This window comes from Martes martes (genome assembly GCF_963455335.1).
Source record: "Martes martes genome assembly, chromosome: 13".
NCBI lineage: Eukaryota > Metazoa > Chordata > Mammalia > Carnivora > Mustelidae > Martes > Martes martes.
This window is the reverse complement of record NC_137901.1, coordinates 2,597,577-2,624,846: the sequence shown is the minus strand read 5'-3', so window position 1 is coordinate 2,624,846 and position 27,270 is coordinate 2,597,577. Positions and strand designations below refer to the sequence as shown.

At 54.3% G+C, this 27,270-nt stretch overlaps 1 protein-coding gene across 1 annotated transcript in view; it reads left to right on the top strand.

The window, feature by feature from the left end:
• The first annotated feature begins 1,433 nt into the window (after positions 1–1,433).
• The window catches only part of ZNF236 (zinc finger protein 236), a 104,861-nt gene continuing 79,024 nt past the window's right edge, over positions 1,434–27,270 (top strand). The window contains exons 1-4 of the mRNA XM_080821676.1: positions 1,434–1,560; positions 14,505–14,647; positions 15,888–16,052; positions 25,037–25,215. Coding sequence (XP_080677802.1) covers positions 1,506–1,560; positions 14,505–14,647; positions 15,888–16,052; positions 25,037–25,215 — 542 coding nt within the window. The 5' untranslated portion in view covers positions 1,434–1,505. The remainder of the gene's footprint in view (positions 1,561–14,504; positions 14,648–15,887; positions 16,053–25,036; positions 25,216–27,270) is intronic.

Sequence of the window (27,270 nt, the reverse complement as noted above, 5' to 3'; positions counted from 1 at the left end):
AGGATTATCTGCCTGTTTTTTATTTTTTTGTTTATTTTTTTCAGGATTTGAACGAATACATGTAAACAAAAGTGAACCGATACAAAGCACCTGAGAAAATACCCTCCCTTACCCTGTTCCCTCTCCCGGGGAAGCCCTATTCTCACCATCTCTGTGCAGAATGCAGGCATTTACTACGTTTCAGTTAAGACTGTCCTATTTATTTTTCCAACCATAATTTACGTCGTCCTCAAATTTCTCCATCACATTTCTAGAATCTTTATCATTATTGGCTACTTTTGTCTTTCTTGTCCCATGGCTCCAAGATTTCCCCTTGTGGCGCCCGAAACGCCTGGCAGGCAGGGGGTCATCGCGGCGCGCGGCTTCCCTCTCCCGGGGGCCAGGACGGCCAGACTCCTCGGGCTCGCGGGGGCAGAGGATGGCTTCCCGCGCGGTCCCGCACCGGCTCGGCGTCCCCGAACTCGCGGTTCCGCAGAGGTCAGCGCGGGCACGGCGGAAAGCACAGACGCACACGTGCGAGTGGACACTGGAACGTGTTCCGTCAGACGACGGCTCGCCCTCCGCCCACGGCCCTGCCCAGAAGAGCGCGTGCGGCGGGGCCCGGGACGGCAGCGCCGCTGCCCGCTGCCCGCTGCCGTCACATGGACACCGTGAACACAGGCGGGCACACCCGAGGCCCGGGCACATCAGGGAGCCCGGCTCTGACCCTCCCCTCCCACCGGCAAGCTCCTCCTCACCACCTGTGCCGCTTGGAACGGCACCTCTTGCCTTCCTGACGGCTGTCCCAGCGGGTGACGTCGGCTGGACACACACTGGGACGGCTGCCCGGCTCAGCCCAGGGCCGAGGGGGACCGAAGGGGACCAGAGCACCCCCGCTCCCCACTCGTGCTGTCTGTCGGGACTAAGGGGTGACGTCGGGCCGCCCGCCCCACTCAGACCGGCCGTCGGGACCGAGGGGGACCCAGAGTGACCTCGGGCCGCCCGCCCTCTCGTGCCGGCCGTCGGCACTGAGGAGGGACCGCGAGGGACCTCGGCCGCCCACTCCCACAGGGACCGGGGGGGTCGCAGGGCGACCGCGGCCCTCCCGCCCCCCGCACGCCGGCCGTCGGGGACAGCGGCCGCCAGGTGACCGCGGCCCGCTCGCTCTCCGTCCACACCAGGCCCGAACGGCGGAACGCGCATGCGCACGGCGCCGCTCCCCGCCCCCACCCCGCGCCCGCGCCCGCGCCCAACGCCCCAACGCGGCCCGCCGGGCCATGGAACCCGCCGAAGTCGGCGCGGTTCTAGCTCTCCCGTTCGCTCGGCCGGGCGCCTTCCCCCCGTGAGGCCCGCGGGCGCTCAGACCCGGCTCAGCGGCCGCCCGCCCGGGCCGCTCCGCCCGCCTCCGCCGCTCGGCCGGGCGCGCGCCGCGCCCCCGCGGCCGGTCCCCGCGCGTGCGCGCTCCGCCGAGTGTATGTGTGTGAGTGTGTGTGCGGCCGAGGGGTGGTCCGCCGCCGCCGCCGACGATGCCGCGGGGCCGCCCCCCGAAGCCCAAGGAGAGCAAGGCGCGCGGCGACACCGGTAAGCGGCTCCGGCCCGGCCGGCCGCGCTGTGCCGCTCCGCGCGAATATAGTCCCCGGATGCGGCGCGGAGGGCGCCGGGAGCGGGCCGGGCCGGGGGCGGCGGGCCGGGGGCGGCCCGCGGGGCCCGGGCCGGGGCCGGGGTCGGGGCGGGGGCCGCCGCCGCCGCCGCCTCCGCCGCGCCCCGCCGCCGTCCCCGCCGCCGCCGCCCCCGCCGCCGCCGCCCGACTGGCGGCCGCAGGGCGCGGGCGGAATGATACCGGCGCGGCGCGGCGGCCCCTCCGCCGGGCTGGGCCTACTTTCCTGGGCCGGGCGGGCGGCGGCGGCGGGGCCGGGGGCGAGGTGCGCGCCGCCGCCGCCCTCCGCCCTCCGCCCTCCTCCCCGCCGCCCCCCTCCCTCGCCCTCCTCCGTCGGCCGCCCCCCTCCGTCCTGCGCCCGCCCGCCCGCGGGGAGCCGGCCTCCCTGGCCCGCCCGCCCGCCCGGCCCGGCCCGGCCCGGCCCGGCGCTCCCCGGCGGCCGGGGGCCTTCCTGAGGGAGGCGGCCTTCCTGAGAGAGGCGGCCTCCCCGGGGCGGGTCTCGGGCGGCCGGGCCGGGCCGGCGTCCCCGGGGCCCCGCGTGGCACGGGCGGGCGGGCGGGCGGGCGGCGGGGCCCTCCCCACAAGCGGGCCGCGGGAGAGGCGCCCGGCTCGGCCTGGTCGCCCCGGACTGCCGAGTGCGCGCTCGCGGCGCGGCCCCGCCGGGGAGGCCCGGGGAGGCCCGGGAAGGGTCCGGGGCGGGCCCGGGGCGCGCAGGCCGCCGGGGGCGGGGTCGGGGTCCCGGGGGCCGAGACCGGGGGGCGCGGCGGTGGCAGAAGCGGCTGCGTGGGGGCCGGGCCGGGGCGCGTGGACTCCCGGTCCTCGTCCCCTCGCCGGCCGGTTACGCAGCTCGGGGACCCCGGGCCCCCTTCCCGGGAGCGGTCAGTGGACTCACGGGCGCGGGCCTGCGGCCCCTGCGCGGCTCTTCGCGACGGAGAAGGGTCACTTGCGGGAGCGGCGGATCGGCGCGGGCGACGCCGCGTGCAGCAGGAGGGCGGCGCGGACGAGCGAGTGGCGTGGACTTGCCGGCGGACGGACCGGCCGGACCCCGTGCCCGCGGCCGTCGGAGTCGGCCGCGGAGCGGACACGCGGTCACGGAAGTGTCGGCATCTCACGGGAATTTCGGAGGACGCGGCGCCCTCGCCGGGCTGTGCGGGAGCCGGGGCGGCGGCGGGAGTGGTGCGGGCCCGCCGGGTCCTGCGGGACGGGAGCCCCGCGTCGGATGCGTGGCTGCGGCCCGCAGGCGGGTCCTGGGGGCCGCGCTCTGCTCTCGCTGGCCTCGTTCCGTTCAGTCCTTTATGGCCGAAAACAGCAGGTGCGGAGCGTCGCGGCGGCCCGCGGGGAAGGCGCCTCCACCCAAGGCCGGAGCACAGCCCCGTCCTTACCAGCTTCCCAAGAGGCCTCAGTGTCCACCTGGCTTTGTCCAGCCCTAAACGTACGAGTAGTCCCCGGCCTAGTTCTCCAGACCGTTCACAGCGACTTTGCAGCTTCTGCCTCGAAGCCGCGTTTCCTGAGGCCTCCCCTTTCGGGGTCTGCAGGTGGACTTGCGGGAGCCTCGCCCTGCCCTAGGCCATCAGCCTGGGGTGGGGTGGGGGGCTCTTTAAGGTGTAGATGAAATGGCCACACCCTGATTAAACCTCTTCAAAGGCTTTCTCATTCCTTAAGGTAAAATCCACATTCCTGCGGGATCCTAATTGATCCGGCCCAGGGTCCTGCTCTCGGGGCTCCCGGTGGAGGCCTGTGCCCTGACCTTCCCGAGAGTCCACCTGCCCTTGCTCGGCCTTAGGCCTGGTGCTCCAGCTCCCAGCAGAGGCCTCCCGCAGACCTGTCCGAGAGGAAGGTCGCACACCAGCCCTCCTTGTCCCAGAGGAAGGTCGCTCGCCAGCCGTCCTCGGCCATCGTGGTTCTCACGGGTGGTTCCTGGAGGCACTCGGAGGGCTGTGCCCGCCACACATTTTCAGAGCGATACTGTCCGGTTATTTCACTCGGTTAACATGTGCGCTGATGGTGCGTGCGAGAGCTGTTGGCTACAGTTGCTCACGCCTCTGCTCGAATGCAGGCCGCCGTGGCCCCGGACTGTGGGAAGCTGTGGTGTTTTCATGCATTTTACTCGAAAACAACATGCTGAATATATTCCAAGTAAAATTTGCAGGAAAATAAAACACAACATAGTGCAACAGAGGGAATGCAGAGGCAGACAGGAGGACTCCAGACATTAACAAGATTTGTAAAAGAGAAAACTCTTCTTAATCGCTTTTTTGGAATATTTTTTCATAAAAGTGTGTATATAATAGGGTTGTTTTTAAGTGAATAAATATTTTAAAAAGCGCTCAGTTTTAATTTTAATTTCCAATAGGGCAAATGACGATATAATGTGTATAAATTTAGGGTCTTTGGGGTCCTCAATAATATTTAAAAATGTACAAATAATCCTGAGATCAAAATGTTTGAGGACTCTTGCTCTGTCAATTAACTGTCTTAATAATGTTTCTCATTATCTGAAATGCTTTTGTTTTCTGTTCCCATTATGGATTTTATTCTTAAGAGAAACCTGGAAGGCTGGTGGGGCTTTTTCCAGATGGGGAACAGAGCTCAGAGAGGCTGAGTGGAGTGGAAGGTGCACTCAGCCAGTGTCAGAGTTGGGATTTGACCCTGAAGTGTGTGTTCCATTATTTTTCCTTGTTGAGTATAAGCCCTACACTGGGTCAATAAATTTCTTCAACAAATAATGCGAAAGCACTTCCTGTGATGGGCAGGCCCTGCTCGGGGCTGGGTGGCAGAGCTCAGCTCCTGAGAGCAGGGTCCCTGCCTCTGTTCTTGAGGGCCATGTGTGTCCTGTGATGGTGGGAGCACTGTTGGTGGCGGCAGAGAGCAGACACTCGAGGTCTAGAGTTCCCAGAGGGAAGGATGGCGGAATGGAAACCTCAAGAAGACGTTAGGAGTAGGCCCACTGAACATTTCTTGGAGTATTAATTAGCTTAGGGCATACGTGCAGTAGTCCCCCCATACCTGTGGTTTCCGTTCCCTGCGGTTAGAAGCAGCTGGTTCTCTTCTGACAGGTAACCAGAAGGTCGTGGTAGCCTAACGCTGTGTCAGGGTGCCTCGCTTGATGTCCCAAGAAGAAGGGTGAGTGCCCCCCGGTAAGAGATGTAGAGGGAGAGAGAGCACATTCACTCGGCTTTTACAGCAAACCGTTAGAGGAGCCTGTTTTGTTACTGTTTTTAATCTCTTACTGTGCCTGATTTCCGAGTTAGACTCAGTGAGAGGTACGTCTGCGTAGGAGAAAACGGTACAGCTAGGGTTCAGTACCCTGTGGTTTCAGGCACCTGCTGGGGGTCTGGCAGTATACATCACCCGTGGGGGGGTGGGGGGACGGTCCTGGAGGGAGGGAAGCCTCCTGTGGGAGTCAGTGAGGGTCGTGTTTATTGAATGAGCATTTGCTTGGTGCCCAGCACTGTCCTGGGGATATAAAGATGAGTGAGATTGGACTTTTCTCTTTATGGTACTTAGTTTAGTCTATGTTAAGTCATGGTGTGACCCTGACGGTCTTGTATGGCTTCCGTTTGTTTTTCCTATAGCAGCGCTACAACGTTTTCTCCCAAGTTTGCCTTTAGTTTGCCCTGCTCAGTTGTTGTTTTCTGTTGGAGGAATATTGGTAATGCTTCATTTCTAGAGAGCTGAGATACACACACCTTGCATCAAATGAATAAACAAGTCCTCTCATGCTCAGATGATCAGTTTGGGCCATTTTGGCTCTGGATGACTTCAGGAATTCTGCTTTTCTCGCCAAGGGGACTAGACGACTAGGATGAGCTAAGAGCAGTGGAATTCAGCACACACGCGGCAGCAGACGCCGTTGGGTTTAAAGGGGATTTGGCGTTCAGCAGGCAGAACTACCGGCAGGCCCAAGGCGAGGACAGTATCTGCTTAAAATAATGACTTCCTGACAGTATCGGGTATCCAGGGATGGAAAGACGTCTTCATAAAGGAGCACCCTTCATTCTCCATCGTTGAACTTTTTAGGTAGGCAGAGACTGAGACTTTGTAGTATTTTGAGGAAAGTGTGTTAGGTAATACATCAAATTTAAAGCTTTTATGATCCTGGAATCAAGTAGTGAGTTAACAGGAGTTCAAAATCTTGGTCTTTCCCACAATAAAGGAAAAATATTTCATTATAAGGATTTATTTTAAAAAATTGGTCTTTGACACAAGTACAGCCTGGGAAAACCATACGAAACCGTAATTCTTTGTGAGATGAAGTCAATTCAGCAGTTTCAAAAATAATACTTACCCTATATCAGGGTCTTTGTATTTTCTCTGTGTACAGACCATGTCTCTGTGCTCAAGCCATTAATGTTTTTCACATTACTTTTTAGCCTTAGACCTTATTACGGGAAATAACACGGCAAGGTCTCAAGTGGTGGTTTTCACTCTTGGCAAAACATGGAGTGACCTGGGGGAGCTTTTGGGGACCCCGACGAGCAGGCCTTGAGTCCAGTCATGCCTGAGCCCGTGAGGTAGGACCCCGGCGTCGCTGATCTGCAGGCCCCCCGGGGCCGCCGTGTGCTCAGGGCCCGACACCCGGGTCCACGGCAACGCAGGTGTGGTGGCAGGCGGGAGACGGAGGGGTTCGGAGGCAGGCGCCCCCCCCGTGCCTCCCCGCACATGTCAGCGGAGTTGGAAGCTCTGCTTTATGGGTTACAGTGAACCCTTGACGCCGTAAGCAGCGTGAGCGGATGGGGTGCTCTTGCCGCACAATGAAAACCCTCACGTTTGCGGGTCAGACGGCGCCCGCGGACGCGCGCGTCGGGGAGAGGCGGTAGGGACAGGTGGTGGCCGGGTCCGGACCCGGGAGAACCGCCGAGCTCTGCTTTGGTCCACAGGGGCGCGCCCCGGCTCGGCTCCCTCCCACCGCGGCCAGGGCTTCGGGGCTTTCGAGAGGCGCCAGGCGTGTGCGTTTCTGGAAGCCTGTATTATTGCATCTTGGTCATTAGGTTGACGCGCCACAGCATCGGCAGGGAAAGCGCCCAGACTTCAGTGCGCTTTGTGAGCGGCCGCACGCAGCCCGCGCCCGGGGCCCCGCGGCTCCGCACGTCCCTTCCGTCCCGCCCGGCGGCTGCCTCCCGCCCCGCGCCGCTGTGCGCCTCGGGCTCCGGGCGCCGGGCCTGCTCCGAGCTCCGAGCCGCGCGGACGTGGCGCGGCGACACCCGGCTCTGGGCCCTGCGCTCGCTGTGTGCGGCCGCGGGGCCGCCGCCGTCCTCGCTCGGCAGAGACCGGCCGGCGCCGGGGCCGCGTGTTGCTCCGTGATACGACGCGCTGTCGCTGGGTCCCTCGGCCGGCGGCCGCGCGCCTCGTGTCCGGCCGGGGCTGGGGCGCGGGGCTGGGGCGCGGGGCTGGGGCGCGCCGCTGCGCCTCTGCGCGTCCGGGCGCGGCGGACGGTCGGGGCTGTCCCGTGGCCAGCGGCGTCGGGCGCCTCGCTCTGGCCGTGGGCCGCCGCGCCTCCGGCCTGCGCCGTGGTCCTTCGGGTTGTCGCGCGCGGCTCTGTGCTCCTAAAGGCCCTGCTGTTCCCGGGCCGCTGGTTCTCGCGCGTGAGGCTGTCATTTAGGTCTTTTCCGACTTTCCCCCGGGTTGAGTTCATAGACTTTCCGGCCCGCAGCCGGGTTAAGCTCGCGCAGAATCGAGCAGGCGGCACCCGTCCCCACGCGTCCTGCGCGCGCCTCGTCCTCCCCCTCAGGCTGTGCCCTGGTATTAGCATCTGGTGTCAGTGTGACGCCCGTGTAACAAGTCGTGAACCAATTCTGACGCATCACTAGTGGATAAAGTCAGTAGTTCACACGAGGGGTCGTGGTCGCCGTGGCTCTCCTTGCTCACATGTCGCCCGGTTGGACTCATGGAGGACGCGGCCCCTGTAGACCGTGAGCTTTGAAGGTTCTTCACGTCTCCTCATGGCCCCCCGGCGGTTCTTTTAGAGCTGAACGATGCTCCGCTGTCTGGATGCTCCGGCGTTTGTTTGTTTACGTTTTGAAGGCTGTCTTGGTTGCTTCCAGTTCTGGGCAGTTATAACCTGTTGTACACATTTGTGTGCAGGTTTTCAGCTCCTTTGGGTCCATGTAGAGGACCATTGTGCTGGATGGTCCGGTGAGACTGTGTTTGGCTTTGCAGGAGGTTACCAGACTCCCCCAAAGTGCTTGGGCCATTTTGTATTCTGCATTTTGCATTCATTTTGCATTTTGCAAATGCATTGCATTTGCACCAGTAATGAATGAGAGGTCCCGTTGCTCCACATCCGTTTCTGCTTTTGGTATTATTTTTACTATTTTTTAATTTGAGTCTTTCTAACAGGCTTGTAGTGGTGTCTCATTGTGTGAGTTGCAGCTCCCTTATGAGATCGAATGCGAAGCCTCTGTTCGTATGCTTCCTTGTCATCTGTATATCTTCGGTGAGGAGCTCCGTCCTAGGAGTTCGTTATATATACTGTGTATGAGTTCTTTGTACTTTCCTGTTCACTCTTTTAAGGATATCTTTTCATGAAAGAAGTTCCTAATCTTAATATTGCCTAATTTATCAGTCCTTTCATGTTTAGTACTTTTGGGACCTATGTAAGGAATGTTTGACAATTGTAAGATTATGAAGACCTTTTCCTGTATTTTCACCCAGAAGCTTTATTGTTCTACTTCTCGCCTTTAGAGTGCTAATTCATCCTCTGCTGTCAAAGGGCATTTGCAATGCTGTTGTCAATGATGCTTCTGTGAGCATTTTTTTAAACATGTGTGTTTGGTCCATCTGTGCACACATTTCTGTGGGATGTTCCTAGGAGCGGAATTGCGGGGTTGGCAGGGTCTGTGTGTGTTCAGCTTTGGTCAGTGCTGCCAAATGGTTTTTGAGCACCTGTGACGATTTTCACTCTCTCTAGTGGGATGTGAGGTTTCCGGTTGCTCCACATCCTCATCTGTCCTTGTTTTTTCCTGTCTTTTAAATTTTAGGCCTCCTAGTAGATGTGCAGTTTACTTTTCTAAAAGAGTATTTTTTGTTTCCTGTTTATCATACCTTGGATTTCTCACAACAACCCCGTAAGTACACAGGATGGAGATCAGCCTCCCCTTTGGCTGAAGAACCGAGCTGAGCAGCAGATACCTGCTTTGCAGAGACCTTACCGAGCACTCAGCAGGACTGACATTCCTAACGCTTATGACTCCCAGCCGTGCTTCCATCACCATCTCCCTAATCTGTGACCAGTAACTCTATTTTAATCTATAGATACCCATTTTTTAAGATATGTACATTAAAAATAGTATGTACCGTGCATGCATACTTCATTGGAAATTAGGACAGAATCTTTGGACTGGGCTCTCCACAATTTTCTGTGGCGTCCTTTAGCTCTACTTGATTGTCGCAGTGCTAACATATGTGGTACGTTTGTGGCACTGAGAAGCAGCATAATGGCAGCAAATACATCCGTAAGTAGTTACTCTATTGTATACGGAAAATCAGTTTTTTGCATTGTCTAAGGGAAGCATTATTCTCAGCAGTACACTCCCAGATCATTCTCAAAAAGGCCCTGTGACTTTTAGACCTTGGTCCTTGAATTGTTTTAGCTAGATGGGGAGGCTATAGGCACTGGAGGTATTATTTTGTTGTAATCTGAACACACCATCGTTTTGCTAAGTTGGGATAATGCGTGTGGTGTCTAAGTGTACACCCACCAGAGTCTAAAGTCTTCTTTAGAAATAAAAATGTACAGGTACTAAAAGCAAATATTTGGAAGAGGATTGATACTCCTTTTAAAAATAGAGACAGTGTCATAATATGAGGCTTGAAAAGGAAAGTCCACACAGATACAAGAACTGACAAAGTGGGCATATGGAGGGCACATCTGGGTAAAGGGGAGCTTTGCTGTGGGAATGCGAGCGACCTGAGCCTGGCAGGGACCGTTTAGTGAGTCTCTGACCAGGTATTTCTCCTTAACTCTGTGTCAGGTAATATTTCATATCATTTATCATGAAGCCGGCATCAGTGTTTCAGACTCTAATTGTCTCACTGACACCACTCATGGTTTAGACAAGCAGGGTACTTCGACCTGACTCCCAGTTGTGACTGTATTTTATACTGAAAGACTAAACAGAGTTAGGCTTACAGTTGACATAAAATACTGTTGGTAAAACCCACGTTCACTTGCTGTTTTTACAGTAGGCACAAGGTTGAGATTGGGGTCTCGTCTCAGAAATCATGACTTTGAGAGGCATGGGAGCCTGCCTGATTAATAAGGAGAGAGTCTTAAGCCGTGAGTTCAAGATTATTTCCAGTTCTGCCCCGGCTAATTGTGTGATTTTGACCAAGTGGCTGAGTTTTTCTGGGGTCTTAGTTTCCTTAGCTCTGCAACCAGGGGACAGGGTGTAGACCTCACCTTTCCCCTCCAGTAAGTTTTCTTCCTTCTTAACCTAACCTCTTTTGAATAGGTAATACATTATAATGCTTCAGAATTTAAAAACCATGGAACACGTGCCAGGCTTTGTGCAAGGCTTTGGAGATACAGGGACCGAGGAGAAAGACGTCAGGGGCCCAAGCACTGCAGAGTTTTATCTGAAAAAGTCTAGTTGTTCTCAGACCTGAATGACCAGTATGGGACGAACAGGAGAAAACAGGAGGAAGGAGAAAAGAAAAAACTAGAAAAGACACACACACGCGTGCGCACACACACACACGCGTGCGCGCAGACGCACGCGTGCACGCACATACACGAAAGTAAGGAGGAGAAGGTGTGGTAGCTGAAGGGCGGCCCGACTGGAAGTAGGGGCGACAGGTGTCAGACTTCTCGGAGGCGTGCTTGTTGACCTCAGAAAGCATCCTGATGTCAGAATGAAAAGCTGAGAAAATGCCTCCATGGTTAACTGGGCTCTTGGGGACAAGATGTTGGAAGAGAGGGGCGCCTGGGTGGCTCAGTGGGTTAAGGTCAGCCTTCGGCTCAGGTCATGATCCCTGGGTCCTGGGGTCCAGTTCCTTATCAGGCTCCCTGCTCAGTGGGGAGTCTGCTTCTCCCTTTGCCCTTCCCCCTCCCCCTGCTCATGCTTATGGGCTCTCTTTCTCTCAAATTTAAATAAATAAATAAACTCTTTAGACGGGCCTGTTGAGAGAAGTAGAGATTTCAACTACTTTTTGGAAGATTTTTATTCAAAACAAAAATAAAAATAGATGCAAAGTTTGGGAGTTAGTTTATAAACTGAAACTGGTGTATCCCATTTTAATATTAAAAATGCCGCCGCAGGATTTACGGATGGGCGAGATCTTCAGTGCATAGTGCTTAAGGGTTTAAGTCGGGAGATGCAAATCGGGGTTAAATCAGTGGAATGCTGTAAATGCAGTTTGCTGAACCATCACGTTATCACGGAGAGGCATTTAGTGTAAGGGATCCACTGGGCAGGGCGCCTGGCTGGCCGTCCGTGGAGCAGGCGACTCTTGATCTTGGGGTTGTGAGTTCGAGCCCCACATCGGGTGTAGCGATCACTTAGAATCTTAAAAAAAAAAAAAAAAGATCAACTTAGCTCTTTGGATCGGAGAGAAGGACAGACCTTTGCCAGGAAGGTTTAGCTGACTGGGCTGAGTGCTGTGTCCGGTCTTGGGAGGAGACGGTTTGTGGACCTGTGCGGGCCGCATCCCGGGCCAGGCCCGGATGAGGCTGTGCGGGAGCGGGCCGTGGGGGGCCGGCGAGGCCCCGGGGGCGGGGGAGAGCCCGGAGCGGGCGGCCGCGCCCCCCAGCCGCTCGCGGGCTCCTGCGGCCCAAGCGCCCGGAGACGTTCTCGTGGTCACCCTGCGAACCCGGGCCGGCCTTGTTCCCGGCCGGCTGGTGAGTGGTTCTTCTGGGACACTGTGGAGAAGGTCCGCGCCCGAGCTGCGGGGTGTGGGAGCGGGTCGCCACGGGTTTCCAGCGAAGCGGCCGCCCGGACGGTGTGCGTTTTGCCGTCGGTGCGCGCTGACGTGTGGTTTGAGCTTGAGTCCTGGCTCGGAAGGGTGAGGGTGAGAGTGTGGTCGCGCGTGTGCGTGCGCGTGTGCGCGTGCCCGGCGGCTGTCGGCGTGCACCAGCGGGAATCCCCCGGGCGCCCCGCCCGCCTGAGACCCCCGGGGACCCGCGGGGGCGCAATCCTGTTCCCGGCGCGCGCTTGGATTTGAGCGCGCGGGATGCGCGTGGCTCGGCGCTTCTGTGGCGTGGGGGGCGCCGGCGGCCCTGCGCTCATTTGGGGGACACGAGGAACACGTGGGGCCCGAGTCCCACGGGAGGCGCGTCCGCCGGCGGCCTGCGGGGGGCTGGCCGCTCAGACGCTGCCCTTCGTGCGGCCGGGCCTTCCCGCCGTCCCTGGGCCCGCGGGCGTCCGGTGGCCTCTGCGGCTGCGGAGTTTTCACGCCGCCCCGGCCGCCCCCGCGGTGGGCGGACGCGTGGACGGACGCGTGCACGGGGAGTGTTTGCGTGAGGTTTTCACAGGGCTCGTGGGCCTCCCGAAGCGCGTCCTCGGGATGGTCAACTTCCTAGACCTCCTTCTGGAAGACGCGTAGTCTGCGGACCAGAAATTTGAATGAGCTTGAAGAGGTGATAGGCGGAGGGGTCAGGGCCTGGGGCACCACCCAGCGGGGCGGCGAAGTGTGCACGAGGGAGCCCGCCCCCCCGGAGAGAGCACGCGCTTCCCCCTGCGGGCCGCGGCGGGGGGCGGAGGGGGTTCCCGCTGTGCGGGTCCGGAGATGCCGTGGATTTTAGAGTTACGCTCAGTGTGGAAACTAAAGCTTGCTTTCCCTCCAGTTGTGCCTTAATTGGAATTAGCATTGTTTTGAGTGTGTCTTTGAACCAAATTAATATTGTATTATCGCTGGGGGAGGGGACTTGGTGAAAATGGGATTTTATTATGTTTTGAGCTTTGTTATAGAGGGAAATCTTGCTTCTTAAAATAAAAATTTTCCCTGGAAAAATCTTAATTCATAAAGCAAAACAATGTTGTTTTCGGTTTTAAATGTGTAGTTTCTTATCTCTTAGGGTTTTATCTACCAGTTGTAGTTAATTACATCCTTTCCCATTTCGTGGTAACTTTAAGCAGTTTCAACATAAGAGACTGTGAACATTGTTTCATTCTACTTCCTGAAATAGCCTTTTAATTTTGCTTTTTTTTTTTGTAAAGATTTTATTTACTTATTAGATCACAAGAAGGCAGAGATGTAGGCAGAGAGAGAGAGGGGGAAGCAGACTTCCCCCTGAGCAGAGAGCCCGATGTGGGGACTCTATCCCAGGACCCCAAGATCATGACCTGAGTCAGAGGCAGAGGCTTAACCCACTGAGCCACCCAGGTGCCCCTTAATTTTGCTTTCTTGTGAGGAGCTCTCTCCTGACTTCATTCAACCATTAAGTGGAAACACTCACTAGAGTTTTAAAACACAATTTTCAACACATATTTTACTTGAACATTCCCTACGTCTAAACTACTTCTTTCCATAGTATAAACTTTCCCAAAGGGAATAATATATCAATTGACGTGGTCCCAACAATCATTTTATTTGGGCCCAGAGAGTGTAAACCATTTTGTTACTAATTGAACTAAAGTAGAAATTTTGAACATAATGTGGATATGGTGATGAGTAAATACAACAGGAGTTCCGTGGTGGCCCAGTCTGTTTCTGGATGAAGTTGTTCCGTTGAATTATATTAGTGTTTCTCGAAACTGTAATCTGCTCATCTATAATCTGCTTTACTCAAGGGTCTGCTGGAAGAGTTTCTGAAGGTGTCGCCCGCCTTCTCCATGGCGCTCTCTACCCCCACCTCCTCTGTGGCCTCCGCCACCTCCCATCTGGAGGCTTCCTCAGTTCTTGTGCAGATGCCAGTGTAGGGGTGGGGACTTCTGGCCCAAGCTGGGCTGCAGGTGGTTTTCTCAAAGGAGGGACGTAAAGGTCTGTTGAGAATCGCCGGTGGCGGCCGCACGGGCTTTTGAGAAACAGGAGAGCCTGGAGCTTACTTCAGTCTTAAAGTCAACCCTGCTTTACTCCCAGATTTCCAGATTTAAATACTTTTGAGTCAGATTTGATACAAAGAATCGTATGTAATGCATTTCAAGTTTTTGTATCATTATTATGTGTTATATATATTTGTGCCTAAATTGTAAGACTTGGAGTATACTATTTTAAAGAATTGTAGAGGTTTAGGACATCTTTATTTTCTGAGATTCCTGAAAAATTTTTGTGAGCAGTACATATTTTTATTTGAAAATACTTTTGTGTTTATAGCTGTTGACCTGCGTGGGTCCGTAGAAGCACGTCATGAAGACTAGGGATTGTCCAAAGCGCTGTGGACAAAGGCGTTCCTAAACCCTAGCCATGTGGCAGAACAGAAGTTTTTCCTCTCTGACTTAATCTCGCTCTGCAGCAGTTTTCAGAGGTAGATTGAATTAGTGAATTAGCTTTTATGCTTCTACTCGAGTTTTGTTTGCTGAGCGACTGGAGATGATCAGTGTGGGCTACGGGTGGACTTAGAGACGGAAGGCCTCTGGGATTTCCAGCGACTTTGAAGCCGTTAAGCACGAAGGCAAGGATAAGAGACGTCATGGCTTTTGCGTGTCTTTGGGTGGATGTCAACTTAGCAGTTTAGTTTCAGGTTTCTAACGACCCTACCAGCAGAGGCTTACAATCCCGCTGTCCTGTGCCTTAGTCTTCCCAGCATTTCTTGCGTCTGCCCTAAAATCATGTCCTTTCGAAAAACCGAAGACACCATTAATTGCTTCAAAATTCTCCCGTAAATTTCTGACGTAGTTTGGTTTCTAAACAATGACCACGTAATTTAGTTTTATTTATGTGATGAGAATAACAACTGGTATTTATTGTCTATACTTATGCAATTTTATAGATGGAGTTTTAACATTGAACGCGGAGAACACTAATTATGCCTATCAAGTTCCAAACTTCCATAAGTGTGAAATCTGTCTGCTATCTTTTCCAAAAGAGTCCCAGTTTCAACGCCACATGAGGGATCACGAGCGAAATGACAAGGTATGTATTCTCAAGAGGGTTGTCAGAAATGTGAGCGTTGAAACTGGAGGTATTTTAACAATTGGAAGGCCAAACACAAATTTTTCTTGTAACTTAGATCCCTAAATTATGGGGCATTTTGTTTTAACGGACACCTACCTTGACGTTTCGTGCTTAGTTGTAGTTGTATTCCTAAGCCTTTACCTGGTTGGTGAGATGACGTGAGAGGTGGTCTAGCGAATCTGTGTGTCAGAGTTCTGAGTCCGTGGACAGAGAAGTCATCTCAAAGCAGGACTTGGAGTGGGTCCGTTCCCAAGTGACTGTGCAGAACCGGTGTATCTTGATGTGTTTTTCTCCAGCAGGGAGTGTTATCTCCAAGTGGGCTTGCCTTTACAGTGGTTTTCCTGGGATTTTCCATTGCATTTCCACAGGGAGTAACACTTAGGAGACTGGAATCCTTTTTTGCAGGGGCCCTTGTGGACTCGGTTAAGAGTATTCGTTTCTTAATGGAATGATGTGCCTGCCAGATAGAAAATGGCAGTTAAAATGACCATTAAAAAATAACCGTTGATTTCCCCTAGGTTTGGAGCACGTAGGTCAGGACAGTGCCAGGGACATCTTCTGTAGGGAACAGGACATGACTAACTGGCTTTGTTTTCAGTGTGACTGTGAACTAGAATATATGATAACACATAGTGTTGCTAGTACCGGTGTCAGCTGTATTACGCTCCTGAGTTGAAAACCTGAAACTACCGACTCTCTTATGCCTTGATAGTCAGAGAGCAATACCAGTGATTATCCTTCTACAAGGAAGTGGCGGAATGCCTTTCATTTGGGGAAAATTTTAGACTGTGATAAGCAACTGTCTTAAAATCTAGGAAAGGTTTTTATGATTACTGATTGTACTTGAAGTGACTCTATTTAGAGCAGTGGAGTTGGTCAGAAAAGAAGGGAAAAACCCAGCCCCGGGAGCGAAGTCCCTCACATTCACGTTCGTAGAGATCGTACCCGGTACATTTACATGCAGCGCGTTTTACTCAAGGTGTGTTCTGTTCCGCATGGATGAGTTGTTGTCCTTATAATCCTTTGAGAAACTCTGTAAGGAGCTTTGCTGTGTCCATTTTGGATTTACCGACTTAGGTGCGGGACAGACCAGAAGTTCTTAGATCGCCTGTAGATTGTGGTACTTGTTGATATTTGAATGGCTTTTATTGTGGAAAGATTGTATTTCAGTGGCTTCTTGACTTTTCTCTCCAAATAGCCACATCGATGTGACCAGTGCCCCCAAACATTTAATGTTGAATTCAACCTGACACTTCACAAATGCACCCACAATGGGGAAGAGCCTACCTGTCCTGTGTGTAACAAGAAATTCTCCAGAGTGGCTAGTCTCAAAGCGCATATTATGCTCCATGAAAAGGAAGAGGTAATTATTTTGGCCTATACTTTGTTCATGGATTTTTAAATGCATCTAATCCTTAGGGGGATGGTAGGTATCAACTGGTTTAAAAAGCGTTTCGTGTGGATTTCAAGGAGTTCGTTATCATTCAGCCTTGCCTGACTCTCGATGCCACTGACAGGACCGCTTGTTTTCTGGCCTGTCAGTCCCTTAGGGCAGACACCTCAGCGTGTCCTGTGTCTGGAAGTCCCAGACAGGCCCACGTAGGATTCCGCAGTGGTCCAGAGAACACGTTCTGTCTCTGAAGACGGAAGCATCTCCTTGCGTGGCTTCTGGATCCACTGACGTGTGGGGATTTGGGAAAAGAGGACATATTCATGATGACCCAGAGCCGTTTACACAGCTAAGTGAGCCCTTCTGAAAGGCCCACAGCCGCCGTTGTGAGATGACAGGGCTACGTGGCTGGTGCGTGAGTGGGGGCCTCCCGCTGCTGGGGTGGGCGGGCCTGACTTGGAGTACAAATGGCTGTTGCTTTCAAAATATTAAGCCCCCATGTCCCTGATTATCATTGTGTGAAATTAGGAAAATGCAAACAGTAAGAAGAAAGTAAGTTACCTTTATTTCTACTGTCCCGGGATGGGTTGTAGAAAACTGTTTGGTGTACTTTCCTCCTGAGACAGAAAAACAAATGTGGCACTTAAATTGCATATATAAAAATAAAGTTCATACTTTCTATATACGCTCATCTCTTCTTTTTGTACATCTTTACTTTCTAATATAAACTATTTTTATCTTTGTAAAAGTTATTGTATAAATGTGTGTTTATTTTGGAAAAAAATTAGAAACTAAAGATTAACAAGAGCAATGTTAGTAGAAGAACCAAGAATCACAAAATCGGGAGAGAATGCATGTGTGGTTTTTCAGACTTTTTTTTCTTTTTTGCTATATATGCTTTCCATAACTATTTAAGAATAGCTTTCTTTTTTTTTTTTTTAAGATTTTATTTATTTACTTGACAGAGAGAAACACAGAGAGAGGGAACACAAGCAGGAGGAGTGGGAGAGGGGGAAGCAGGACTCCCTCTAAGCAGGGAGCCCGATGCGGGGCTGGATCCCAGGACCCCAGGATCACGACCTGAGCTGAAGGCAGATGCTGAATGACTGAGCCACCCAGGCGCCCCTGAAGAATAGTTTTTTAATTCAAAAATGTTTATGCTGCTGCTTTTTAACCTGCCCTTTTTCCCTAATATATTTGCAGACGTGTCTCCCCCATTTTCACTGGCTGTAGGATGAAGGTTTCCCCATGTCAGTATTTTAAACTACTTTCTTAGTCTCTTGCGTCCGGATATATCACAATGATATGCAATCATTTCTTCTGTTATTTAACATTTATTTATACTTTTAAAATACTCTACATAGTGCATCTTCTTATGTATCTTTAATTATTTCATTAGGATAGATTCCTGTAGTTGGATTTCCTGGATTAATACTACTTTTTCACCTTCTTTGTAGAATGCCACATGATGTTCTAGAAAGCCTATGCTGCTCTGCACCTTCCCCTGCCGAGTGCAGCTATGCCTCGTCTCACTCATCGCTTCTTTGTTTTTGCTTTTGTTTTTTTTTGAAAAGCAGAGAGCGCCCACGTTAAATGGTGTATTAAAGTCCTCTGGACTGAGTTCTGCGTGCGCGTAGTGGGAGCCGTGAGTAGACCAGGGCGCCGAGCGTGACTTCCTGTTCTTCTGGAAGTAGCTTCCGTGTCCTTCCCCAGGCATCCTGGGCGCATGCGGATCTCCTCTGCAGCCCCGTTAACACGGGCCATCCATTCTGTGCCTTTTGTCTTCTGCGGACTGTGCCTCCGCTCTTGGGACACTTCTGTGCACGGGGGGGGGGGGGGGGAGCGTCTCGTTCTTTTCATCAGCACATGGCATTCCGTGTGGACACACATATCGTGACCAGCAGGTCGCCCCGGCAGACTCGTAGGTGGTTTTCAGCCTCGTGTCTGTACAAACAGGCGAGTGGTCTGTTCGTTTTCAGAATCTGGTTCTTGCACTTGCTTAGACGTACTTCCCAAATCTGAAATGATTTCCTAAAACCCCACCACATCTCACAGCGCTGGTGCACGTGGGGCACAGCGCACACGTGCCTTGTACAGCCCGGGGGTTCACACCGATCCTTCCACCTCCAGTCTCCCCTTCCAGGACTCCCACAAGCCTCCCTCCCGTCCTCCGCCGTGGGGACCCGGGCTCCAGCGCTGGCACACTCGTTCACGCCTTTGCTCTGTCCTGTCGTGGCCTCTGAAACAGTTTCGCAGTAGCCTGGCTCAGCCCCTGTCAGTCAACCCACGGAACGTCGTGTAGGATCTGAAGGACGTCCGGGGCTCGTGGGTTCAGTCTGTGTCGTGTTTGAGGCCCGTCCCTTCCCAAGTGCACTAACTGCCCTTGACGTGGGTGCAGTTGGTGTGACCACAAAGAGAGTCCAAAGCAGAGTAGGAGTTGAGGGTGGTGGTGGTGGGGCAGTTTCAATATCTGGAGAGTAACTTACTCTTACAAGTCAAAGTGGCAGGAACAAGGAGCATCAGAAGAACCGTGGCCTCCTGTACCCTCTGCCCGGTCCTCCCAGGGCTCCCGGGCACCACCACCGCCTTGTGTTTCAGCGTTGTCTTTGCTCTGTCTCAGTGTCATGATAAGCAAATGTTCGTGTGCCTCGTGTTTTCCTTTTCTGGTTTATTATTAATATGAACATTAGAATTTTGCCTCTTTTAAAAATCAGTTGGTATTTTCACTTTGAATTAAATTCTTAGATTGTTACAGGGGAAGTTGTGTATGTTTACAGTACGGAATCTTCATGGTTGAAACACCTCCATAGCCGTCCCCCCTTTCCCACATGATAGGTAGATGGCAAACACCTGACTGGATGACGGGCGCAGGGAGGGTTAATCAGATCGAACCCCAGACTTAGAAGCTCTCGTTGGCGATGCTCTCAGGTCCCTCCCTCCTCGGGAGCTTGTATCACTTTACTGTTGGTCAATAAACCTTGCTTTGCTGCCACCAAAAAACCCCCCCAAAACAAAAAAATCTTAGTACTGTTTTGTTCTTGTGGATTCTGTATGTTATTTAAGTTCTAAACGGTTCTAGGATTTTTATTGATGCCATTTCAGGGGCCTTTCTTTTTTTTTTTTTTTTTTTTTTTTTTTTTTTTTTTTCAGGGGCCTTTCTGTTGGGTGTTTGTCATTTGTCTACAGGAGAGGAGTGTTTTTATGTTAGATTTGTCGCCTGCCGTCCTGCCAGATTCTCTTTGGGCTTTCAGCTGTGTGGCCCTGTCTACAAGTAGTAATAAGAATTTTTGTTTTCGCTAGCATGTGTGTGGGGGAGTTCTAAAATAAAACAGCTGCTTTTCATTATAAGTCATCGCCGTATGTAGTGATGGCATATCCCCCTTCTTGTTTCGAGAAATTTTGCTCTTGAAAAGTCAGTGCAGTGAATACTCGGGAACGGTGAATCCTTTACCTGGATTGAGTTACAAACGTCGCCAGACACCACCCCTGCCGTCCCTGCCACACACCCTGCCGCGCACCCTCCCGTGCTCCGTGACCTTCGAACCCTCCCGATCACAGAGCCCTCTCAGACCCCAGAACGGCCCTCGCTGCGGTGGGTCGTGCTCAGAGGCCCGAGGGGCTCCCACTGGGCGGTGGCGGGTCCGCGCCGGGTCAGGAGCTTTCCTACTCCGGCCCAGCCTGAGGGTGGTTTTTGTTCGTGTTCAGACCTCTGGGCCCCGCAGCCCAGCAGGTCCTTGTCTGACTCACTTAGCAGCCCTGTGAGAAGCTGCCCCACGTGGATCGGGCCCGTACAGCCTCTACGCCCGGGGTGCCCCAGTGCATGTGGAGGGTCGCTACGCCCTGCCTTCCCCGTGGTGACCCCCAAACCCGCCCTCACAGAGGTTCTCAGGCTCACATCTCCCCTGAGGGGGCCGGCGCCCCCGGCTCCGCGGTGTGTCTGTCCTGCTGCGGCCTCGGCCGTCGCTGGGCAGTGGAGACGCTGGGTGAAGACAGCGGGCGCTGGAGCTGGGAGCGGCCGCCTGCGGGGGGACGGGAGCAGAATCTGATCGGAGCAGGGGACACGGGCCGCCAGCTCGGCGTGTGTGCAGCTCGTGTGATGGCGTGAGGAAGGCGTCAGGACAGTGGGGACGTGGGGTCTGCGCTGGGAGCACAACGAGGTGAACCCGGGGTGCGGGTGTGGGGCTGCTCTCTTGGGCCCCCTGGCGGGTGTGGTGGCTGTCCCCTCGTGGCACCCTGCCACTCACTGCGCTGCCACTTTGGAGCTGCCTTCTAAATCCGCCGTGACTGTCCACGTGGCGGGGCAGGGGAATAGCGGGAATTCATCATTTCCAGCAGTTCTTACTTTCTTGGACGTTCGTTTTAGAATCTTCCCTCCATTATATTTTCTCGTCCACACACTTCGCCCGTCTTCTTTCCCATGTTGATCCTCCAGCCGGAGCTCACCGTCCGTCCTTCCCTCTGATGATGGTCCTTTGCTGGTGTCCAGTTTCTGTGGTTTGAAGCTGTGCTATGACGTCATCTAGTGTCACCTGACCCTCAGTGTCATCGCTGACACCCCCGCTGTCTTTGCCTTTCACTGTCACGGGTGTGAGGACATCAATGTTCCATCCTGACTCTTTTTTTTCCTAAAAAGATCTTTGAGGAGCAGTATTTCCGGAGATGTAGACGTCGCGCTTCTATCAGTCTTGCTATCCTGTCTTCTCTTTCTTCTCTTTGAGTCTGAAAGACTCTGATCTCTCAGACCCTGGGTGATCATGGGACAGTAGGTGGCGAACAGAGGGCTTCAGTGGAGCCAGGGTCCGCAGCAGGTGGTGGGAGGAGTGTGGATGCCCTGTCTTGGCCACGGCATCTGCTGCCAGGAGAAGTTTCTGGAGGCTGGGGAGAGATACTCAGTCCCCTGATTCCATCACCCCACGCCGGGCAGGAGTTCCTGACAGGGGTTTTCCAGGGCCAGAAGCAAAATGGCTTTGCTCTTTCAGATGTGAAAATACATTGGCCTGGTGTGAAAATTAGAGCGCTCTTTTCTGAAAGGGTCGTGTTAGGGCCCAGGTTCAGAGTTTGCCTCTGTCTCCTGTGTGGCCTCGTTTAGTTCTTTGCTGGTAAGGCCGCTATGCCCTCTCAGGCTGCCCGGGACCCCACCTGCCCTCCTCTCTCTCTGAATCGCCCCTTTGTCCTGTGGCTCAATGAAAAGGAGGAGGGAGAGGCCACGCTTCTGCGAGGCCTGGTCCGCACGCGGGAGCACACAGTCCTCACACTGGGTGGTGGGCGGTAGTGTTTTGAGTCGGAGAGCTGTGTGCTCCACGAGGAGATGTGTTCCCGGGTAAGAAAAAAGTAGATATTGGAACACGATTATCAGTCTTCCCCACGTTTGTTAAAACAATACAGTTTTGGCTACCTTTCTCTGTTTGGCATGTTTTATTTCTCAGCGACTTGGTCTGAATATGGTGTTAGTAATACAGGAAGATCCCTGAGCTCCGGTCACATGCAGAACTGACCTGGAAGAGCCCAGCCGACACAGAGGCCCCCCCGCCCCGCCCCACTCCGCCGCCAGTGAGAGCATAACCCGCTGATGGAGGGCTGGGGGAGGCGGGAAGAGGGCCGGCCCAGGAGCGGTGCGGCCCTCGGTTAACTGGGGTTCTTTCCCTCGCGCACACCCGTTGCTGGAGAAACCTGTAGCCTTCTGCCAACAGGCACAGACGTAAAAATGCTTCGAGGAAAGCTGCTTCCCCTTAGCCAAAACTGGCCAAAGAGTGGTTTGCAACGGAAAATCCTTTTTTTTTTTTTAAATATTTTATTTATTTATTTGACAGAGATCACAAGTAGGCAGAGAGGCAGGTGGGGGTGGGGGTGAAGCAGGCTCCCTGCTGAGCAGAGAGCACGACGCGGGGCTCGATCCCAGGACCCCGAGATCATGACCTGAGCCGAAGGCAGAGGCTTAACCCACTGAGCCACCCAGGGGCCCCCAGAAAATCTTTTTGACAATGCCCACCCTCCCTCAGCCACATACCAGCTGGAAAACTGCTCAGCAGGGCTGCGAGTGACCCTCCGTCCCCTCCTGCCCCCAGTCCTCAGAAACGGATGGCCCTCTGATCCCGTGCCCGCGGGGTAAGTGCGGAGCTCGTCTTGCATCCGTCTCCGGGCAGAAGGAGGTGGCACCCAGGCTCCCCTGCCTGATGGTGTCAGCAGAGCGAGGTGGGAAGCTGCCCTCTCACGCTGTGTCCGGAAGCAGGCAGCGCTCGGACTCTGCCGGCCCCGGCGGGGAGCTGAGCCTCAGGGCACCTGACGGCAGGGAGAGTTAACTGGACGGCGCAGGACGGGCGGGTGCGCCCGGTGCGTTCTGCGCCAGGGCCGCGGGACCTGCAGTGGGCCTCCCCCCGACGAGGTCCCCGGCTGCATCTGGGCGGAGGGACTGCCGTCTGGTCTGGAGGCTCCCAGGGTAGCACTCCAAGCGCTCAGGGTCCGGCTGAAGATCACTCAGCAGACCGAGAACCACGGTAGTTCCAACGGCATCGAGAAAAGATGGCAGATTCCCACACTGAAGGGACCCCGATGTTGGAATTAGTTGGCAAAGATTTTAAAGCAGTCACCATAAAATTGCTCTGTGAATTGTTTTGAAACAAACAAAAAAATGAACCTGAAGCGAGAAGAACCAAATGGAAATTACAGTGGAAAAAGGTACTGAACTTAACTCAGTTGAGGGCTTGGCCGTGGCACGGGGAACCCAGAGGCTCCTGAGGAGGCCCGGAGGGGATGTTCGCTGCTACGTGTGGACGGTGCAGCTGAGGGTCTCAGAGATGGGGCCGCTGGGAAGGTCACGCGGTGGCCCCCGTGGGGAGCCAGAAGGACAGGTGTTACGGGGGGGCAGGCTCGCAGCCGTTAGTTTCTATTGTATTTTAAACTCTGACCTGTAGAAATGAGACCTTCAGCAAGATGGGGGCTGACCAGAATGCCGTGTATTCCCTTGACGAGTTCTGCTTGTCACTCGTCCGTGATGGAAATTATCCCACGGATCTGTTCTAGGGGAGGAGGCAGTCACTGCTTGTAGCCTTGAGGAGAGACGTCGCTCTGAGTATGGAGAACGCAGGACAGGGGCATGTCCTTTAGCTGTCGGCGAGGCAGCAAGGTGTGGGGCCCCTTGCTCGGCTCCCTCCAGGGTGGCCAGCTGCCGGAGCGGATGGGAGGCACGTCCGGGCTCCCGGGGCTCTCTGGGCGTGAAGCAGAGACAGAGACGACACTCTCCGCTCTCCACCACGAGCTGGTTTCCTTGTGTCCCCGGGGGCTTGCGCTTGCTTTTGCCAAGGGAGTGAGCTGTGCCCTGAGAAGGGACAAGTGTGGGTACCTCCTGAAATACTCTGATCCGATCATTGGGTAAAAAAGTAAGGAAAAAGGATGCACCAGGGCCAGAACAATAAAATAGTAAGGGGAGGACAGGACAGGTCGGGGGAACCAAGTTTTATTTTACAGTTACAAGAAGGGACACCCAGTGCAGTCCTGAGCAAAGATGAATATTTTACCATACAAATTTAGGAGTTCTTTTTTTTTTTAAAGAGAGGCAGCAAATTTTGTTAGGCATTTTTTTCTTTTTGACAGTTTCCTAAAAAGAATTTTCTTTGTTATCAACAAGATGCTGACAATTTAGTAGCTCATTATTTCCTTAAATTATTCTATAATAATACCAACAAAGTTATTTGCATTGAAATCATTGGATTGCTCAGAATACTCCCTTTAGCTCGTCTTTTTTTTTGCCAAGGATGCCTCTCATTATTGATGAATTACTCATTTTAATGGGGTTTACTAACATTTACAGGGCTGTTATGTGCAGGGATTGGAAGAAAGTCTGATGGAAGAAAAGCTCAATAACTTCAAATATGTGAATAATATTTTGGATATATTTTCCAAATAAAATATATTAACATAGAATTTATTTTATCTGTTTTGTTGTTATTTGGAAATGACAGTGTCTGCTCACTGACAGGTTACACTCATTTTTCCTCCGTTTGGACAGTCTGTCGGGGATGGTTTAAAAGCCCGTACGGCAGAGTCTGAGGCAGCCCCTGCAGTGCCGTCTTCCGCCAGCGGCTCCTCCCGCTGGGCCCTCTGTCCGGGCCCTGCTCTCTGTTGAGCGTCTTCCGTGTGCTGCTCTATGTGACTTTCTGGTGCCCTGTGGGGGCAGGTGCTGTGACTTCCCCATGGTGAGCACTCGGAGGCCGCAGCTCGTCCTGAACCGGCCCAACTCCAGGACACACGGACAGTTGTTACCTAATGGACAAAGGAGTCGTTGAAAATCTATAGTAGCCATATTAAGAAAGTAAAAAAAAAAAAAGATGAAATGAATTTTATTTTAATATATTTATTTTGAAACTGTATCGGAAATATTATTCACATATTAAAATTGAGCTGTTTTACGTTCTTTGCTTTTCGCAGTAAGTCTTTGCGGTCCCGTGTGTGTTCTGTGCTTTTTCCACGGCGCGTTTGGGCCGCGCCGGTGTCCAGCGCGGGGCAGACCGTGTCCGGGCGGGGGCCCTGGCCTCCCTGGGAGGCGTCTGTGAAACAGGCCGCGACCGTGATAGTGTTTCCGTTCAGAGGTTTATTGGCTGGGGTTTTATGTCACGGTAGTCTCCAGACTCGTCCTAATCTGAGCTCTGTCCGGACCCTTCTGTGGCGTCGTCCCTCTGCTTCTCGCACGTTCCGTCCGCACAGGTGCGCACCATGCCCGTGCGTGCCCCATGGCGGCCGGCTCTCGCAGCCGCTTGCTTCCCTGGGCTGCTCTCTCTTCCGGTCAGGATGGTTTTCCCAGAAGCATATTTGGACACGGTGACGCTTTCTTGGAGAGTGAGAGGAGCGCGTGTTCCAGAGGAGAGTGCCATCCGGGTACCGGCTGCTTGCGCACCTGTTCTTTGAGGACGTCCCCGTTTCGAAGCGTTCCCTCCGCTCAGGGCTGGGCTTGTCTTTTGCAGAGTCTCATCTGCTCTGAGTGCGGGGATGAGTTCGCCCTGCAGAGCCAGCTGGCCACGCACATGGAGGAGCACCGGCAGGAGCTGGCCGGCGGCCGGCCGCACGCCTGCAAGGCCTGCGGGAAGGACTTCGAGACGCCCTCCCAGCTGAAGGAGCACGCGAAGACTCACTACAAGATCAGGTGCGAGCCTCTGCTTGGGCTTGGGAAGAGAAGTCTGTGCCCTGTGTTAACGGCGGGTGCACTTGCCTGGGGTGGCTTCAGTATGCCATCTGCTCCAAAAATAGCGGCGCATGGGCACCTGGGTGGCTCAGTGGGTTAAACCCTCTGCCTTCGGCTCAGGTCATGATCTCAGGATCCTGGGATCGAGCCCCACGTCGGGCTCTCTGCTCAGCGGGGAGCCTGCTTCCCCCTCTCTCTGCCTGCCTCTCTGCCTACTTGTGACCTCTCTCTCTCTGTCAAATAAATAAATAATCTTTAAAAAAAAAGATAGGATAGAGTTACCATATGCCGCACATTAAAAAAATAAAAAAAGAAAGAAATAGCAGCGCAGCGGCGGCTGATCTGGCGTGGTGTTGGGACAGCTGTTCGGACGCGCCGGCCTGGGAGCGGACGAAGAGCGGCTCAGGCTTCGAAAGCATCAGGCTGCGGGGGTAGAACTCTCTAGCAGTCGCGCAGTGTTCAAGGTTGTAGGACAGGGTGCTGGCCGAACGTTTCCCCAGGTAGGTCTTGAGCTGTGAGAAGCAGGTCCACAGGGGCCGGGGCAGCCCGTTTAACAAACTGGTGTGTCTCCACTCCCTGTTCAGAAGCTCTGCGTTCCCGACGCTGCGCTTAGTGTGTCCGTGAATGTGTGTGAGGAAAATGTGGTCACTGCAGGCAGCGCTGTCAGACCAGGAGACTTTGTGTCCCCACTTTGTGGGTGGAAAGCTCTAGGTACAGGACCGAGTCACTTTCCCACAGTTTTACAGCTCGGAGGTTTCAAGCTTCAGGATTTAGACCCGAATTGCCTGGTTTTCGAGCTCATGATTTGAACAAGTGTGACCATATTTGAATACATACATGCACTTATTTCTAGTAGAACTTAACGTGTCTTCCTGAGTTTCGTATTTGGTTTATTCCTGATGATATATTTTTATCAAAACTTCATTTTCTTAGTGAAACAAAAGGCAAAGTGCCTTCTGGCCCCAGGTGCGCCCGTGAGCGGACAGTGTGTCTGCTGTCGCTCGTGGACGAGCCTGCGAGTCGTGCGCTCCCGAGCAGCGGCCACAAGCACGGCAGCAGTTTCCACACCAGCTAATGCCACGCACAGACCCGGGAAGGCTCTGTAGGATTCATTTACCCTGTTAGGCGCTTGTGAGCGGCGTGGACTGCGCCCCCCGCGGGGCCAGCCTGCCTCCCCACCCCCCCACTTTGCCCACCCTCGGCTAGCGGTGCCCAGACCACGCTGCGAGTGCTCCCGCACACTGGGTTCCTACCTGGGTGGAGTTTGAGCACAGCAGGTTGGGTGTGTGTCCGAGGGTTTTGGAGAGATGATGAATGGCATCCAGGTGGTCAGCATGCAGCCGGCCCCGCTGGCTTATGGCCCTTCTGGGCCGGAGGGATGGGCCAGACACATAGCCTCGTCCTCATGTCCTGCTGGTTTCTCAGAGAGATAAGTCAGTGGGAAGGTTTCAGGGAGTGCTCGTGCGGAGAGGGACGCAGAACTGGATTGCCCTGGGGCAGTGCCAGGAGGGCGGGCAGGCTGGTGAGCGGGCTGTGTTAGGCGCTGAGGGGGGTGTCCGAAAGGAGGAGGGCCCTGCGGGAGGAAGGGGGTTGCGGCAGAGGCAGAGGCCTTGGCACAGCCCCCTGCCGTGCGTTTTCTCTGCGTTTGAAAGCAGAAAGGAGGCTGGCGCTGGGGAGCCCGCTGCGGGGGAGCCGGCGCCGCGTGTGAAGAAGGCAGGGCCCCGGGGCTGAGGGCTGATCCCAAGGCTAGTGGGAAGCCTGTCCCAGCTTCCCCTGTGGCGTGGCTGCTGGGGGGCGGCACTGGGGCAGGGAGGCCCGTGAACCATCACAGCAGGCGGGGCCAGTCTGAAGATTGGAGAGCGGGAGAGGCCGGAGTGTCTCCGGCGGTATTTTGAGTGGAATCAGTAACTTTTGAAGATGGACTTGACGCCAGGGGTGAGAGAGAGAGAGAATCTGGGCGACTCCTGAGGTTTAAGCCCGACTGGGGGTGCTGTTTTCCGCTCCGGGAGGGCAGCA